The sequence below is a fragment of the Acartia tonsa genome, chromosome 4 (genome assembly GCF_053477335.1).
Source record: "Acartia tonsa isolate MP-2025a chromosome 4, ASM5347733v1, whole genome shotgun sequence".
NCBI lineage: Eukaryota > Metazoa > Arthropoda > Copepoda > Calanoida > Acartiidae > Acartia > Acartia tonsa.
In genome coordinates, this window is record NC_137263.1 from 43,088,308 (window position 1) to 43,107,414 (window position 19,107).

Genomic DNA, 19,107 nt, shown 5'->3' on the forward strand with positions numbered 1-19,107 from the left:
AGAAAAGCTTTGCTTTAAAATGTATAACAAAAATGGTCTGTTTTTCTTGCCAAATCCCCGGATTCAAAAATCAAAACATTAATCAGCTGTTTCAACTAACCTTCAATTTTAAAGATATTATAATAAACATTTTTTTGCAAAAAACGTTGATTTTGTTAAATAAAAAGTAAGCAAAAATATTATACAATTTATTAAATATTTTTTAATATTTTTTAAAAGCAAAAAAAATCTTAATTTCGGAGCTATATTAACAATTCTTAAAATCTTCATACTATCGAAACATCCTATTATTTTTACGTCACACTGATAATTTCTAAGACACTAATACGGTGTTCGATTAAAACCAGTTTTTTTAGCCGGTGCCTTCGGTTTTAATCTTATGATAGTACATTTTCATATTCGTAGAAAGCTGGATATAATATGATGCTAGACATAGTTTTTTCGTATGGATGAGAACCGGTTCCTATCCACCGGATTCGAATGAATACGAGAATAGTTATTTCTCGTATCGTATTATAAACGGCTTTCCGCGGATATAGAATGTACAATTATAAGATTAAAACTAGTTTTAATCTTATGATTGTACATTTCTATATTCGTAGAAAACTGGATATAATACGATGCTAGACATAGTTTTTTCGTATTCATGAGAACCGGTTCCTATCCACCGGATTCAAATGAATACGAGAAAAAACCTTACTTGTTATCCTGAATGACAGATTTGACCGCCTCCAGTGTAGATCTGGCAAATAATTCATTTACAACTTCATACGCCTGCAAACAAAATGATAAGTTAGATTTTTGTCTGTCCGTGGTAGTTCCTAAAAAAATTTAAATAAAATATAAAGCAGCGCTTCAATATAAAACTTACCCTCCACGTCTGTAGATCAAATACCGTCCTGTCCGGCATGGAATGGAAGAGTGGCCAGAAAGTTCCATTACAACAACCATTGTAATATTTATCGAAGGTTGACTCGTCAGGAACTATCACAGGCTTCGCTTGGCAAGATTTTAATCCTAAAAAAACAAGGGTTACAACATTCATAAAAGGGAAGCTTAACATATTATGATGTTATACAACAAATATAGTGTTAAATACTGGATGCTTTGAAGACTAAGCTATAGAGTTACGTTAGAATAAACATACTGACCTTCTGGTACTAATTATAGAGTTGCTATTTCTAACTTGTACCTTTTTGATTATGTAGAAAAGTTTTGCTTTTAGTAATAGTCAATTCAGATTATAAAATTTCTTCAATATTGGGTATGAAAAATTTAACAAACTTCACCAAAAGCAACAACAACCAATAATAGTTATTTATCGCATCGTATTATAGTCAGCTTTCCGGGGATATCAATATGAAATATCATAAAATTGTTAATTTTATGATTTTTTTTAAATATTCGTGGCAATTTGTCTGTATGGAAAAACCGGTTCTAATCCAGCGGATATTAATCGGTTTCGAAGCAATACTGGAAATAATAAGTATATTTCATACAAAGTTGATTTTTTAAGTTTATAAATCTTTTATTTTGAGGATGTGCAGCAGAATTTTGTTTGATTTTTGTTTTATCCTGAGCAAATATTTGTTTAATATAAACCAATGATATGGTAAACATAGGAGTATCTTGTATTCATATGGTTACTCTGTAACTTGGGTATGTACGTTCGTTTGTACTTCAAAGTAAGTCGAGTAAATAATTCTTTATTAATAAGCGTCTGATGAGAATTTTTCAATTTGTAAGAATTTCTAATTAATTGTTAAAACCACCAAGTTTGCGAGACAAAGTTTTCAATTTCAGAAAATATAAGAATCATTGGAAATTTTAGCCATTGAGTGTAAAAAAATCTCGCCGCGCCACCATTTAACCTCCAACTCCAAAACTTGAATTATTACCCCTCGTAAGAGATTTTGGAAATCAAATTAAAAAAGCTTGGACGTCGATTTCATTCCAATAACTATCCATGCTACCAAATCAAAAACATTTTTAGCTTGTACATAATTGTCCCTGTTTAATTTAAAATATGACAAATTGATCTTTTTAAACCCAGAAGAATGTTTCGTCCCCGAAGGGAAGAGGAAAATTTAAATTCACAAATCAATACAGACATTTAGAACATGCACTTATTTGCCTTTACATGGACAGATACATGGGGAAAAATAATTACAATTCCAATCCTTTTCAAAAAAAAATTGCTCCATATGAAAATGTTAAAAAGACATAACTAAATTACAGAAAAAATATTTATGTATTATTGCACTTTCCTTGTACCCTTTTTTAAAATTTAAATAGTGACATTTTATCTCATTTGACCTTCAGTTGATTGCAGTCAGGGACTAGGAACAATGATTCTTGAAAACAATCTAATTGATAATTAAGAATTTATTTAAACCTATCTACTTTATTTCTTCCCTTCATACCCAGTTCCCTGTGGTTAAATGAGACCTAATAAAGTTTTGGTAGGGAGGGAGGGCACATTGGACTGTAAATTACACTTGTACCTAAAGTTTATAACCAGCTTGTCTCGGAAAAAATGGGTTCTTGTGATGTTTAAAATTTAGAAATTTCCTTTTCTACAGTATCTGTAATTATTGGGGATTTATATTAGTTTTTCGTCCATTTTCTTATACCTTAAGATCACTAAGTTTTGATATTTTCTTGAAATTAATTGCTGAATAACGGTTCCTGGACTACAGATAACAGACATAAACAATTTATACATACAATTAAGATACAGCTTATAGGACTTACTTAAATGTGCGTTTTTTTTTTTAAATGTTGGCGCGTGCACTGGATTTTTAAAAAAATCTTGATTATCCAACTAATGAGGGGATATTTACTTTATTCTATGTTGACATCTTTAATATTTCATCAAAAGGAATGTATTTGTAATTAGGTCTATCTGTACGTTATTCTGATTAATTGTCTGCCTTTAAGGAAAATATCTTTTATATTTATTGTTTGAACTACAAAACAATCTATAATACAAAAAAGTTATGTCTCTCTGTCCGTCTGTCTGTCTGAAGCTTATGAATGTGATACAACGAGTAACAAAGTTTCTAATATTATTTAAAGATTTAGGACCGAACGTCCTTTACAGATTTTTATAGTAGCTTTAAAACAAAATTTTATACCAACAGACGGACATACATCGTTATACTTTTTATTTTAATGCGATTTAATTCGTCTAAAAATGACATGAATGTAGAAACACTCAGACCCTGACCCAGAATAATCTGTGTTACATTTTTGTTCATTTCTTTGGGGAAAATGTACAAGTAAATAAATCATGAAATTCCTTGAAATAATTGGTGTTTTCCATCAAAGTTCCTGGAGAGCACAAAAGCCCCCAACCAAATAAATTGAAAATAAGGGAAGGAGTAATGTATTTCTTCTTGCCTAACCATTGCGGGGACTAAACCTGCAGTTATCTAACCCTGCGGGGCAACCATGTACCCAATATAACCTATACAAACCTGACCTAAAGTAAAAGTGAAATTTTAAAGGACTATCCTTTTCTCCGTGTTTGAAATACTTATGCACTTTCCCTTACTTTTTTTCAAGCAAAGCTTTTCTGTAATCATGTTATTCCCTTGATTGTAGGCGTTGGATTACTAGATCGATAAGGCATTATACTAAAATCGAGTCATCTCTTTAATTAAGTATGTAAAAAATTAGCAACAAGTATTTTGGGATGTATTGCTATAAAATTTTTGTTAGGACTTCTAAATAAGAATATTTGTTAATGTCCGTATGTCTGTCTGTCTGGTTTGTTAAACTTCGCGTTTATGAATGTTGTCATCCTTGTTTTTAAAATAAACTGATCACTAATAAGACATATATAAATCTACTAAACATTTTAGTAGCGAGGCTACTCTGTGATATGATATACGCAATACGCATGTCCATCTGTGCATCAGTCCGTATCACTGTAGGAACTTTTTTTGTGTGACGAAGATACTCTATAATTTGAAATATCCAACTTTTCGTCAGTCTTTCTATACATATTAGCATCCAGTGTAAGATTTACTTGGTCCAGTAATTTGATTTTTGCAGAAAAAAATTGTATATAGTCAGCTCTAGAGTACACAGGAAAGTTTTTTTCCTGCTATTTAAAATAAATTCATATTTTTCTTGTGGAAAGTTGCCGGGCTTACTTATATTTAAGAACTTCGCTACTTATGGATGTTAGCATCCTTGTTTTCAGACAGTTTATAAAGAATAGTGGAATTCATCTTATTAATCACGCAACGAGTTTTCGATAGCAATTGGCCCCTTATAGTTAGGAAAAAAGCTACTGTGAAAATACGACGAAACGCCCCTTAAGAGGCGATGTCACGAAAGGGACTATTCTCGGATCTTTTTATCTGAAGCTAATGATCCCGGGAAAAGATGGTACGATTTAGATTACTTGTCAGGGAAGCTTTATGGATGTCTTAAGGCACCTTTAGGATATTTTTAGAGTCTAGGAGCGAACCAACCAGTTGTCTAAATTACAGGGAAAAAAACTTGAAAACGAAAATTGTTGTAAATACTAATTTTAAGAAAATTTAAAAGTACAAAGTAAAAAAAAACTATTATTCTTATTACCTAACAAATGTTTCTTTTAACTTAGATTTTCTAAATACTTTCCCTAAAACTAGTGGATGCGTCCCTAGCATCTAGGGGATCTATATTCGAAGGGAAAAAATAGCCTAAAGCCATAGCCAGACATTTTAAAATAAAAATTTAGTAAGCTAAAACCATCCTGGGACCTAAAAAGAGCTTCACTATAAAGGAGAACCATATCGGTTCAATGGTTAGCGAGATCCTTCGCTACAGACAAAAAAAGCTTACTGCTTTATATAATAGAATTTATGATATAATATTTATGAAGCTAAATTTCCAGTTTTGGTTATAGCTCAATATAGGTTTCTTTACCCTCCTTGTACCAACCAATTAAAATTAAACAACTAAAGACAGATTGTGTTTACAAAACATTGGGTACCAGCATAATTTTCAACTGCATAATAATTAAAATTCAAAGTTTTATTGCGACTAGCTATATGACATATTGAATAAAAGTAGACATTGCTTTTATATCAACGATATATTGTTGACGTAATGCCAATTTAACTATAGTATGTTAATATAACTTTAAAGTACAAAAAATATGACAAAGGTACAAGGCTATATGAATTATAATCTAATTTGTTATGCTTGCTACCTATTTTATAGGTAATGAGGATTTCAATAAGACAAGCAGCTACGCCCATAGCATCAAAAGACCTTTTTTCGAGAGGGAATCTTAAATCTTAAATCTGGAAATAGTATAGCCTAAACCCAAAAAAGGATTTATGTGAGGCTTACCTAAAATAGAGATCTCAATCGGTTCAGTAGTTATTGATATCTTAAGTTTCAAACAAGAAACCCTTACTACTTTATATTATACGGTACATTAAATTTATTAAAAACATATTTCATAATAAATTCTAAAAAATATTATTTTATCATTTCCTGAATCTTAAGTGTCAAAACAGATATAAAATCTACGTAATTTATTATTTGTTTACTATCTTATATCATAATAAGTTATAATATTTTTATCCTTCTAATATAACGTAAGCGGAAGATACATATATGTTTTTTATACAAGGTTGGCACCACCCAAAAATGCTTACCCAAAAAGTGAACAGAAATCTTATGTTTCAATTCAATAGGACGATTCATTCTATACCTGCGGTAGGGGAACAATCATCTGGTTTTGATTCTGGTATCCTGTCCTCCTGCTTGTAGTCTGCTAAACCTGCAAAATATACATGATCATATCACATTCATATTAAGCATACTTTGGAATAGCTCAACAGAAAATATCCTATTCTATTCCACCGATAATCTAGAATATTACCTGTCCATCCTACCCATACTCCAGAATACTACATGTCCATTAGGATATATAAGTTGGAAGGAATTTTAATGTTAGAGGGAGTGTTGAAATAAAATTCGTTTTTTGTATAATTATTTATCTAAAAGAGGAAATACAATTAAAGTTCATAAATTTTGACCAATAGGATAGGTAAATTGGTAACTACCTGCGCTATAATTGGTTGAATGATGTGCGAAACTTAAGCTTCTCCTATCAGAGCGAAGATAATTTTCAATCCACCAATTACAGATGTCAAAATTAATTAACTTAAATTGTATTTCCGCTTTTAGATATAGAATTATACAAAAAACGAATTTTATAAAAAATCATAAATTTGATGCAGATTTGAAATCTCCCTCTAACATTAAAATTCTTTCCAACTTATATATCTTAAATTGTCCATATTACCCATACTCCAGAATATTACCTCTCCATCCTACCCATACTCCAAAATATTATCTGTCCATCCTACCCATACTCCAGAATATTACCTGTCCATCCTACCCATACTCCAAAATATTACCTGTCCATCCTACCCATACTCCAGAATATTACCTGTCCATCCTACCCATACTCCAGAATATTACCTGTCCATCCTACCCATACTCCAGAATATTACCTGTCCATCCTACCCATACTCCAGAATATTACCTGTCCATCCTACCCATACTCCAGAATATTACCTGTCCATACTACCCATACTCCAGAATATTACCTGTCCATCCTACCCATACTCCAGAATATTACCTGTCCATCCTATCCATACTCCAGAACACTCAATGACCACCGGGGCCACAGCTGTCACAAGGCCCCCAGCACTAAAATAAAGTAAGCATGTATTGTTCATAAGTAAAAAAAAAAGCATTATTACTTATCAATAAAGTTTAGTTATAAGTACAAGATAACACAAAAAATATAGTTTATAAGTATATGTTAAAACAGGTAATTAGTATAGATTGACCGTCACTAGTAACATACAGATTTGCAGTTATAATACCTGGATGTTCGTTCCAGAGCGCCCTGATTGTTTCTCTTGAGAACAAATGGAAGTCTGTTGGACACCACAATCATAGGATTTGTCACATTGTTTACTGGTTTACTAAATAAAAAACGAGTGATAACTTATTTCGAATACTAAAAATTGGTTAAGTAAAATTTAAATTAATCAAAAGTAAAACTTTTTCACCTAAACGCAAATATGGAAACTTTGACTTGAACTGAATTATCAAAATACGGTGCAAACATAATACCCAGCTCTTTATTTCCTCTTTCCTATTAATTAAGTTTCTATTTAGCCTGTTTCCTCAGGGATCTAAAGGAATAAGAAAAAGGCCGATAAATTGATGTAAATCCCCAATGATAATTACACCTTTTGTAGTTTAAAATTCGTGGTTGAAAATTAACTTGGCAGTTGTCAGCTGATGCAGCCGGCAGTCTCCAGCTAAACAGCAGCCGGCTGTCTGTAACTAAAGGCAGCCGATTTTTATGAAGAAAATTATTTTCCTACTTCAATATCCGGTTTTCTACATTACAAATCAGCCAGATATCAGGTATCAGGTATCTGGTCAAATGAGAATCCGGCCTAACCTTAGTTGAAACGTTTGGACACTTAATTAAATGAACCAACCAATCAAAATTCAATAAAGTCCCCTCCATCACTGCTGTTTCCTACCTTTCCTGTTGAACGGCCAGGTCCTCCAGGCCAAGTTCTGGCTCCTCCAGAATATCTGAGTCTGTGAATGAGTGAGGGGAAGGAGACTGAGACAGGTCCTGTGGCCGCATTACTGGAGACTGAGAGAGCTGGGATTCCTGTTGAAGCGGTGTTGGCGACTGTAGCTGGTCCCTGGGCCGCAGGACAGGGAACTGTGGTGGGTCCTGTGGCCGCAGAACAATCTCCAGCTCATCTATACTTGAGTCACTGTCGCTGGCTCCCTAATAAAAAAATAAAGGTAAAAATTAGGGAGGGAGGGCATATTGGCATGTAAATTATACAGTTACATCCACAAAATGCATAAGTACATAAAATATGAAAATACAAAAAAAATCTTGCTAAAAATATTTTATAATTACTATTTGCTTCATAAAAGTACATTTTGTTATCTCAACTCATTTCAGTTGCAGTTTAGTAGCGAAAGCTGCTTTTGGTAATGAATCTACGTGGAACACAGTAATAGTGTCTGACTGATTATGACGTAACAAAAAAAAATTAGCCAATGAGAGGCCGTTATTGACCAATGGTAAAATTTATAGTGGCCTCTCATTGGCTATTTTTTTTTGTTACGTCATAATCAGTCAGACACTATTACTGTGTTCATCTACGTGTCTTTACGTTCATGATACGAATATGTGATTCATTTTTGAATGAATAATATAGAAATATCTATCATTTAAATATATTTTTTTTATTTTCTATGGTCTTTGAAAAAAGACCTGAGGGGAAATCTTAAAAAAAATTTGCCCCCCTAATCGCTTAGTGGGGCAATATTATTTTTATGAAAAATCCTCCTAAAACACAGAAAAAATCTACAAAATTAAATAAAATCTTATGTTCGTAACCCTTCTATGATTTTGTTTAATTTTTGTTGATTTTTAATGTGATTTTGGTGGATTTTTCACGAAAACAATTTTGCCCCACTAGTTTTTGTTTCACCTGTTTTAGTTTCATCTGATTTAAAAAAATACATTCGACGAAACGCCCCTTAAGAGGCGTTGCAATGAAAGGGACTATACCCGACAATTGTAGTACATATCGTTGAATAGAGTTTATTCTTGTTATTATAAACTTCACAAAAATTGCAGTTTTAAATTAAATTAGCAAATATACAAAGAATTTCCAATGTAATGTATTTTTCCTCTACTCTTAAAATCAAAGATTTTCAACATTTAGGAAAGGGTTGTTCGTAACGGATAGCTCATTAAATCAGTCATGTTAGAATTTTTCTATTGATTTTAAACTTTGCATGATCATTCCTGTAACAGTTAGTTACAATTTAGAAAGCCAAGCAACTCTATAATTATTATCAACAAGTCTGTAAGTCAATTTTTACGTGATGATTATGTTCTTTTTGGAAAAATTTCCTTAGTTTTTGGAAATTGACTCAAGGTACAATGTTATAAGCAAAGTATCTTTAACATATTATTCTAAATCCAAAAATGTAATCTGATTTGTTGTGCTTCGAGTTTATGGATAACGTCATACTTGTTTTAAATTTAAATCACGCTATATAACAATGATTTAGGTTCTGATATTAAGGGAAAATAAGAATAAAATTGATTATCTTTTCCCAATTCAGCTTTACGTAGCTTGTTTTTGTATGCAAAAAATTAAGATTATATTAATTTAATCGTTTTTGTCCTCTTAATGCCCTCAAACTATTTTTTTTTATCCTATAATCAATGGGCTATTATTTGGATGAATAGGATAATCATATTAAAAGTAAAAATAAGCTTATTTTAAATGGACGTATGGACTTTCTGGTAACGATTATAGAGTTGTTAATCTTTCTGAGTTGTACCTAAATGTTAGAGGAATCATTATGCAAAGTTTGAAATAAATAGGACTATTTTAACATGCCAAAATTAACGATAAGAGCTACATACAAACAGACAGACGGACGGACTGACCCTAATTATAGATACTCTTCACTTTTAAAAATTAATGAAAAAATCCAAAAATAAAAAAAATAAGAAATCTTTTATAAAGTATACATTTTTAGATTTTTATCTGTCTGTATGTCAAATAAGATCTTGTGAACGGCTTGAATATATAATTTTCAGTGTTGAACTTAGTATAGTCCTACATTACTACTAAGAGCATGATATTTTATATTTTTCATGGTTAAGTTTTTGAATTATAGTAAGACTAGCGACTTCGCCACTAGCCTCTAGGGGCTTGGGCCCCAAGAGGTTTGATCAAACCAAATTTTTGTATTTTAGATTTAAAATAAGAATTTAAAAAAAAATTATCTTTGGGGGGGGGGGTATTTTTTTTTTTGGGGGGGGGGAGGGGGGTCCACCCCCCAAGAAAATAGTTATAAACCTTCCCGGGACCTATGAGAAGCTACCCTGTAAAGTAGAACCCGATCGATTCAGCGGTTAGCGAGATCCTTCGCTACAAACAAACAGACAGACAAACAAACAGACAGACAAACAAACAGACAGACAAACAAACAGACAGACAGACAAACAAACAGACAGACAAACAAACAGACAGACAAACAAACAGACAGACAAACAAACAGACAGAAAAACATCGTTCTACTTTGTATCATAGATTGTGTGTGTGACTATTTAAATGAAAAACAAGAAAATCCACCTTTCTTAAAACGTATTACTTATTTTTGCAAACTTTTTCTTAACTAACAAGAAAGGCACGTAATCAAAAAGTTTGATGCAAATTTTAAATCAGGGAAAGTAGGAGTATGGGGGGGGGGCGGAGGGTTGTTTTAAACTATTAAGTATTGCCAAACGAATTGCCTATAAATTGAACACCAAAGCCCCTCCCACTCTGTTATTTTCAACTTTGAATAAGGTTTCTAGCCCCTGTGGGAAGAGGGTGGGGGGTTCTAACCCTACGAAGCACTGCTCCTAGTCCTAAGGGGGGAATATTCTACTGGGCTCTTTTTTATAACCCCAAACAAAAACACTTCAAAACTCATTTCATGTTTATTTTCATTTCAATATTAGTTCATAGAGAAGCTTTGCTATATAAACAAGGATGACAACATTCATAAAAGCGAAGCCCTGAAATGGAAGGACAAAAGAATATTAACACATGTAGGGTGTCAGAAATGAATGAGCAGAATATTAATGCATTAGTCTAAACAAAATTGTTAGTAAATTTGTTGCAAAAATGCTTAAATACATGATACTGTTTAAGGACATACTTACATTTTAGAACTTAATTATAGAGATGCTTCCCTTATAACATTGTACCAAGTTGTAATAGAAATCAGCATTCCAGAAATCGGATGAGTAGGATAAACATACAAAAATTTGTTGTCAAAAAGTAAACAAAATCAGAATGTTTTAAATGGAAGTACGGACTTTCTGGTAACGAATATAGAGTTGCTGTGCTATATAGTCTTGTTTAACTGTTATAAGAATCATTCAACATGCAAAGTTTTAAATCGATAGGACAATTCTAACCTGTTTAAATTAACTAAAAGATCTAAACGTTACGGACGTACCAACCCTAATCATAAAAAGCTTCACTTATGAAAATTGTTCTTTTTCCCGTTATTATTTGGATAAAAACTTGTATGCTTGATTTAGTATGCAAAAATAAAAACAATCTATAAAAACTAGAATCTAGTGCTCCCACTTTTTAACTATTAAATCCAGTATGGCTTCGATTCCGATTACTATCCGCTGGATTCGAACTGGTTCTTAGCCATACTGAAAAATCATGTACATCATCGTATTACAGATAATTTTCCACGAAAATTAGAATAAAACTAAATTTTTTTTGCCCAAGCCTCTTGCCCCTAGGAGCTTACAAAACTTGATTTAATCTTACAATTTTCATTTTAATACCCAGCGGAAAGCTGTCCATTTTGCGATACGATAAATAACTATTATAAACCGCAAATAATTTTATTTGATTTGGAGTTCGCAGGTTCGAGCCTGGTTTAAACCAACCTAGTGATATAGAAGAATAATCCATTATTTAAGAATAGGAGAAGGCCGTAGTTGGTAAATTTTTCCTTTTTATTATTAAGATTAAAACAGGGCTAACAAATTTAAATATTAATAGCTGTCAGTGAAAATTAACTTTAATTTCATGACTCTGGGTTATTCTTCTTACAAGCAATGAACCCCATCTCTCCGTTTTTTGTAAATAAATTGTGAATGAAAAAAGGTGGGGATATTTTTTCCTCCTATGTCTAACCCCTGTGGCATGCCCTAGCCTGGCCTATTATTTCAATTAATTTTAAAATAAGGGGGGGGGGGCTCTTTGCTCAACTAGACATTTTAAGGGAAACTGCTTACTTTTTTTTGCGAATAAATCTAAAATCCACAAAAGTACATACTAATGTACTATTCACCTATCATATTGAAGGCTTGTTCATTCTAAGTGTTGTATAATGTATCAACCTAATTATTTGTGAATTTTTGCACGTATTCGCTGAGTTAGAAAAAGTAATACGCAAAATGAGTGCAATTAAAATTTCATGTTTTTTTTACAAGAGTTCTTGTCGAACAGCAAAAAAAATATTAGCTGCGAAAATAAATCAAAATATTGGCTACTATGTAACTGTAATTATAGAATATCTTAATTGTGGCGTTTTCACTCAAAATACCTTGTTGAGCACTGAAAACCACTGTTATGTTTTTAAAATAAATTGAAACTAAGGGGGGAAGAGGAGTTTTCGTCGGACCGACCCTAATTATAGAAAAGCTTCGCTTTTAAAAATAAGGTGTCCAAGGGCGTGTACTACCCACTTAGAAAAATTTAGGGATGCCCTAGACACATCCAAAGTTTAGGGAAATTTGAGCCCCGCGATAATATTTTTTTATGAGGGGGAGGCGCGGTTTAATCAATTTTCGGTGAATGACCAAAAATCAATGTTAAATAATTCTATTTTACTACGTTATATACAAATATTTATCACTATTATTTCATATGAAGAACGTCATACCCTTATAAATAAACTCATTAAATATTTAAGTATAAATAAAAACAATCGCTTTAGTCACATAAAACTTATCTTTATGACCTGCGAATGTAGCGTAGCGCGGAGGACACCTGCTCGTCGTCAGGTAGGTCATTGGTTCAGATCTCAGGTAGGTCATTGGTTCAGATCTCAGGTAGGTCATTGGTTCAGATCTCAGGTAGGTCATTGGTTCAGATCTCAGGTAGGTCATTGGTTCCGATCTCAGGTAGGTCATTGGTTCAGATCTCAGCACATAATGCTTCATAACTTAAGACCTTCTGCTTCTATGTTAGCGACAGTAGGGTGAATGCATTGGCCCAAAACGGGCACAAGGTTTTTTTATTTCTGTATTCTAACTTTTTCTTTTTTTCATCTTTTATTTCTCTCTTTTTTATGACCACTAAGCATCTGCTCTATAAATCATTTTTTTCGTTTGTCTATTCAAGATTTTTGTGCACTACTACTTATGGATTTAGTCTTCCTTATTTTCACAGTAAATTTTATTTCTAAATAAGTTTATTTTGAAAGAACAATGAGAAATAATTAAAATAAACAAATGGAAAAATTTGTAAATAATGTAAAGAATCTTACTGAAATATGAAATATAATTAAGTTTTTGGTAAAATAAGTTTTATAATATTACAAGCAGCTGCGCCCTTAGCATTTGCAGGTATCTTTAGTCGGTTTAATAAATAATATTAACAAATTAAATTAACATTAATTATTAATTATAAAGTGCAAGCCTTTGAAGAAACAAGATATTATTTAGGAAATACTTTCATTATATCACTTGCAGTGGCGTGCGAAGCACTTTGTCTAGGGGGGGGGGGGCATTTTGAAGATTTTGTAAAATTTTGCCCCCCCCTAAATCAAAGTGCCCCGGGGGGGCACTTTGCTTTAGGGGGGGGCATTTTGATTATATATACTAATTTTAAATAAGGGCGTTTTAAGGGGTGGGATTATTTGATTATGGGCCTTCTAGTCCTTATCCCTTCTTCCCCATCCCTATTTCCCATTTATATACCCCATCTCTTCCCCCCCTCTCTTCTCCCCCATCCCTTCTCCCCACCCTGCAATGACCGAAGGGAAGGGAGCTAGAAAGCATCTTCGAAAAAAAAGTACAGAAGATAATTTAACCTTCCACCCCCCCCCCCCCCACCACAAAACATTTTTTATGGGAGGAAGGGGATGTTATAAAATCTCAGCAGGAAGGATGAATAACCCCATTAAAAAAATTTGGGGGGGGGGAGATAAAAACACTCATTTTGGAAATAATTTACCAAAAATAAACCTAATATGTATAACTGATTTTAAATATTTCTTTATTGTATGACAACAAGGATGACAACATCTATAAGTAGCAAAGCACAAAAAATCATTAATAAGAATATAGACAAGAAGATTTAAAGAGCATTAGTTTAAATAAATATATATTTTAGGTAGAAAAAGTCACAAATCCTTTTTCTTGTATGTTGTGTGATGACAGTCAAAGTAAATTACATACTAGATGCTCAGAACAACGAGAGATTTTATTTTTTTGATATTATAATCCACAAAAAAATTTATTGTGCTATAAAATCCAAAGATCTAAAGAACTTTGTAAAAAATAAAAAAAAATACTTGTCCTTTCATCTACAGATATGAAAATCTCTTAGAAATATGGAAAACTTTGGGGTATAGTCTCTTTTGTGGCAACGCCTCTTAAGGGGCATTTCGTCGTATTTTCATAGTAGCTTTTAATAGTTTATTATAGGTTAAGTTAGGTTAGGTGATTTTCCCGCAGGGTTAGGCAAATGGCCCCACAGGGGCTATAAATAGGGGAAAAGCTACTGTGAAAATATGAAGAAATTAAGAGGCAATGTCACGAAAGGGACTATACCCGAAATTTGATTTTGATACCCTTAGCTACAAAAATTTTGTTAATTGGACCAAACAATGGGGGAATTGTGAAAGATACAAAATTGCCAAAAACGTCCTAAAAAGCAGTCCGACCTCCAGAAATTTCTAATATTTAATTATACTCCATAATGTTGGGAGTGTTAACATTAAGTTTTAGCCTTCTATCTTTAATTGCAGTTAAGAAAATTACATTTCCCCATTAGCATTACAAACTGACAGCCATAGCTATTATAGAGAAGATAAAAAGTTATATCAACATATCCTACCCTCTTCAAATGGCAATTTAACAATATGTCAATTTTTCATGAAGTGGTGTTTTCAAGGATTTATTAGGGCAGTGTGCAAAGCGCACCGAAAAATATTTATTTCCTCTTTTAACTGAAATCAATTAACTACAACAAGAGTGACGTATTTTAACAAGTTAGGATTATAGAGTGTAGTTAGTTTTAAGGCTCTTTAATGAAAATTGCCATAAAAAACATGTCTTTTTGTAAGGGTATGTACACAAAAAAAATTATAAACTTATCCTGAACATCATATGACATCATATATAGTTATTAATTTAGACAGACATACAATGTTGAAAAAAAGGCTTAGATAAATATCAACGCTGTTTCATTTTTATTTAAATAACTTTTTGATTAAATATTTGATTTTTACAAATGTTTTTATACAATGTGATAAAAAGCAGAAACCAATTGGAAGGGCGCGAAGCGCAAATTTTTTTCTTCAAATATGCAGGGAGGAGGGAAGGTGTTTTGGGCTATTTATTACACTAGTCCCAAATATTTCATATAAACAATTTTCTTATTCGTTAGCTCAACATCTTTTGGGACTTAAATGGAATATTGATCGGTTGGTTAATTAAGTTGAGTTTCCATACGTTGCATCCACTAATTGTAATCTATATAAGGGGTAATTTTGTGTATCATCATTGGGGATGTACAAAATTTCTTTGGTAAAAAGTTTATATTATACAAAAAAAGATACTTCCTATTAAGGTTAAATGAATAGTAACTGTCTGTTTGGCGCGAAGCGCCAAAAATTTTTTTTGTTGAGTATTTCTTGATCTTTTTTTTTGAAATTGGGAGAGTTTTGCTTTTTGTAGGGTAGGGGGCAAAAAGGGGCATTTTTGTTTACCAGGGGGGGGCAAAACGGGGCATTTTTCAACATTTAGGGGGGGGGGGGCAGGGGGGGCGGTCGCTAGGGGGGGGGCAGGGGGGGGCGTTTTGGTCGCTAGGGGGGGGCGATTGCCCCAAACGCCCCCTTCGGTTCGCACGCCACTGATCACTTGTTTATAAAATTACTTCGCTTTAAACATTGTATCAAATCGTACTTTGAATCAACAAGCCAAAATTATAATTCTTTTACTTTTGATGTCAAAATAGTTGAAAATGATTTTTAAAACGCACTTCTTGGTGGTGATATTTTGGTTTCTATGCTTTCTAAATTTTACATTGTTTTATCAAAATTTTGAAATAAGAGTATGTTGACATGTCTAAATTAACATCAGAGCTATCCATAACGGACGTACGGACAAACATCAAATGTAGAAGAGGGTTTATGAATAGAGTAGCTTCTCATAGGTCCTGGTAAATTTTATAACTATTTTAGGGGAGGGAAACACCACCCTCCCAAGAGAAATCATCCATAGCAAAAATGACCATTTCCCTTCAAAATTTTTTTTTACTTTTTCTTTTTAAAACTACAATTGAAATTGGGGGGGGGGAGTTAACTTACCTCCCGCCCTTAAGTGCCCTGTAGAAGCCTCTAGGGGTGTAGCCGCTTGTATTACATAATACGATGCATTGCAAGTATAAGAACAAAAATATATATAAAATACATCGAATAGACTTACTTTTTAGATTGAAGGGTAGTTTCGCTTAGGAAAGGATTTGTAATTTATCTATTTTTAAAGTTATTGACATTACATAATACGTTGCAACTATTAAAAGTACGTAGTTCATATATAGTAAAGAAACTAGGAAAAGCTTTTCTCGTATTCATTCGAATCCGGTGGATCGGAATCGGTTCTCATCCATACGAAAAAACTATGTCTAGCATCGTATTATATCCAGCTTTCTACGAATATAAAAATGTACAATTATAAGATTAAAACTAGTTTTTTTAGCCCCGCGGAAAGCTGTTTATAATACGATGCTAGAAATAACTATTAATTTTATCTACTTTTTTGTGTTAAAGTCATTACATAATAGTTGCAACATTTAAAAGTACATAAGTACATTACAAAACAAGGATGACAACATCCATAAAAGCGAAGCACTGAAACGTAGGACAAACGGACACTAACACTTGTATAGTGTCAGAACTGAATAATCAGAATATAAATGTATAAATGTCGAAGCAAAATTGTAAGTAAAATTGTTGAAAAACTGCTTGATAAGGAATAATGTTTATGGACATACTTACATTTTTAGGACTTGATTATAGAGTTGCTTCGCTTATAATATTGTACTTTGTTGTCCCAGGAATCAGTATACCAAAAATCAGATCAATCGGATTATTAGATCACATAAAAATTTGTTATTAAAAAAGTAAAAAAATCAACATGTTTAAAATGGACGTACGGACATTCTGGTAATGATTATAGAGTTGCTACGCTTTCTAAATCGTACCTAACTACTACAGGAATCACCATACAAAATTTGAAATCTATAGGACAATTCTAACTTGCCTAAATTAGCGAAAAAAGCTATCCGTTACGGACGAACGGACGAACGGACGGACCGACCCTAATTATAAAAAAGCTTCGCTTTTAAAAATAATTCGTATGTTAAGAAAATCCCCTATATAAAAGTAAAAGGATGTTTATGTATCTCTAATCAATGAACCTATATACTTCTTTTTACAGAGAAGCTTCTTGTAGGTCTAGGAAAGGTTTAAAACTATTATGGGGGAGAGTAATTTAAAATTGATTTAGAGAAGCTTACTTAAACAGTTTTAAACCGATTTATAGCTATATTTCTTTCTTTCTGTTAATTTTATATAAAGAATACCGTTATTGAATTTTTAAATCTTATGAAAGTATTCATTTTATTTAAAATCATGTCTATAAAATAAACAATTAAATCTAACCACAAAAAATAGAATTTATTATTACCTTTTCAAGTCCTGCAAACTGCGGCTCAGGAGTCATTTTTCTTATAAAATAACTTTAATTGTAAAAAAATAATAAAAACACAATTGATTATGAGATAACTTTTTTGGCCAGCGCTCGGTTTGGCACTGATTTTCTACTGAACTCATTTTTAACTTTTTAGCTTTACTACATGTTGTCGTCGTTGCGAACACTTTTTCAAACATACACTCACACACACACACACACATACACAAACACACACATACACACACACAAACACACACACACACAAACACACACACACACAGGTTCACACATATAAATTTTAGTTAAATGATATAAACATAGTAGATCAATATAATAATAGATTATTTTGCAACATTCTAATAACCCTTTGTTTTGATTGTGATTTTTACAAAACATTTTTTAAATGTTAAATATAAATATCTCATAAGTAACCTGATATCTGTCTGTCTGTAGCGAAGGATCTCAGTAACCGCTGAATTGATATGATGACTGTTACTCCTTTACAGTTGCAGTGGAGCTTCTTGTAGGTCTAAAATGAATGTTGACCATTTTGAGAGATGGTAAATCTCCACTCTCAAGAGAAATCGTCCCCTTTTTTTTATCAACAAAAAGTTGATAGAGGAGGATTGACCCCCCACCCCACTCCAATTAACCCAAGTGCCCGTAGAGGACGATGCCAATATCGTTTCTGGCTATAGGAGCAAAGTAAAACTTCAAAGATGTTGTTCAACTACTTTAAAGCATGAAGAATAATAGGATGTTCATGAAGCACCTTATAGATGTACCAATAAAAATTGACGCAATGCAATATAAATGTATAATGATTGGCCAGTATACATTTTACCATTGGTCAACATAAATGTATACTGAGCTGGATCTTTAAATCATTTTAGTGGTGAGCCAGATCGGGGTGAGCCGAATTTCAGCCAATCACAGCACGGCATTTCATATAATGCTGTGCTCTCATTGGTGGAAAGTTGGCTCACCCTGATCTGGCTCACCACTAAAATGATTTAAAGATCCAGCTCTGGTATATCATTGGTCATTTGCATTGCATGACGTCATTTTATTACAAGCGCCTTCGCTGATTATGGTTCCAATAGAATTCCACCCACATGGGACTGACCCCACTAACTGTGCACCCTTGCAAGGGGCCTTGACCTTAAGGTAACCTAACCTATAACCAATCTTATGAATATTTAGTTCAATGGGTACATTGCCACGCTTACTTTTGTTTACATATCTATTTATTTCATCTAATATAAACACCTACACACACACAAACACACACACACACACACACACACATGCAGGCATCTACACTATTGCGCCGGATATTTTTTAAGACAGACAGAGAAAACTGTTCTTTTCGGAGGCTGCTGCATGCCTTCTTACACACACTCACACACACACATACATATGTACTTATTTGACATATACCTAGGAGATGATAAAAAATACCTATTATTCTTGAGAAAAAATAAATAAGATTGGAATAAAACAAGCTATGTTATTTA

General features: G+C 32.7%; 1 protein-coding gene across 1 annotated transcript in view; it reads right to left on the minus strand.

Annotated features, from left to right (window-relative positions):
- Positions 1-17,741, minus strand: part of LOC145317313 (uncharacterized) — a 60,661-nt gene extending 42,920 nt beyond the window's left edge. Inside the window, exons 1-7 of the mRNA XM_080158334.1 lie at positions 17,585-17,741; positions 7,581-7,840; positions 6,906-7,007; positions 6,656-6,726; positions 5,720-5,788; positions 872-1,017; positions 701-774 (exon numbers count right to left, since the gene is read on the minus strand). Of these exons, the coding sequence (XP_080014460.1) occupies positions 701-774; positions 872-1,017; positions 5,720-5,788; positions 6,656-6,726; positions 6,906-7,007; positions 7,581-7,840; positions 17,585-17,620 (758 nt within the window). The 5' untranslated portion in view covers positions 17,621-17,741. The remainder of the gene's footprint in view (positions 1-700; positions 775-871; positions 1,018-5,719; positions 5,789-6,655; positions 6,727-6,905; positions 7,008-7,580; positions 7,841-17,584) is intronic.
- Between the last annotated feature and the right edge of the window lie 1,366 nt (positions 17,742-19,107).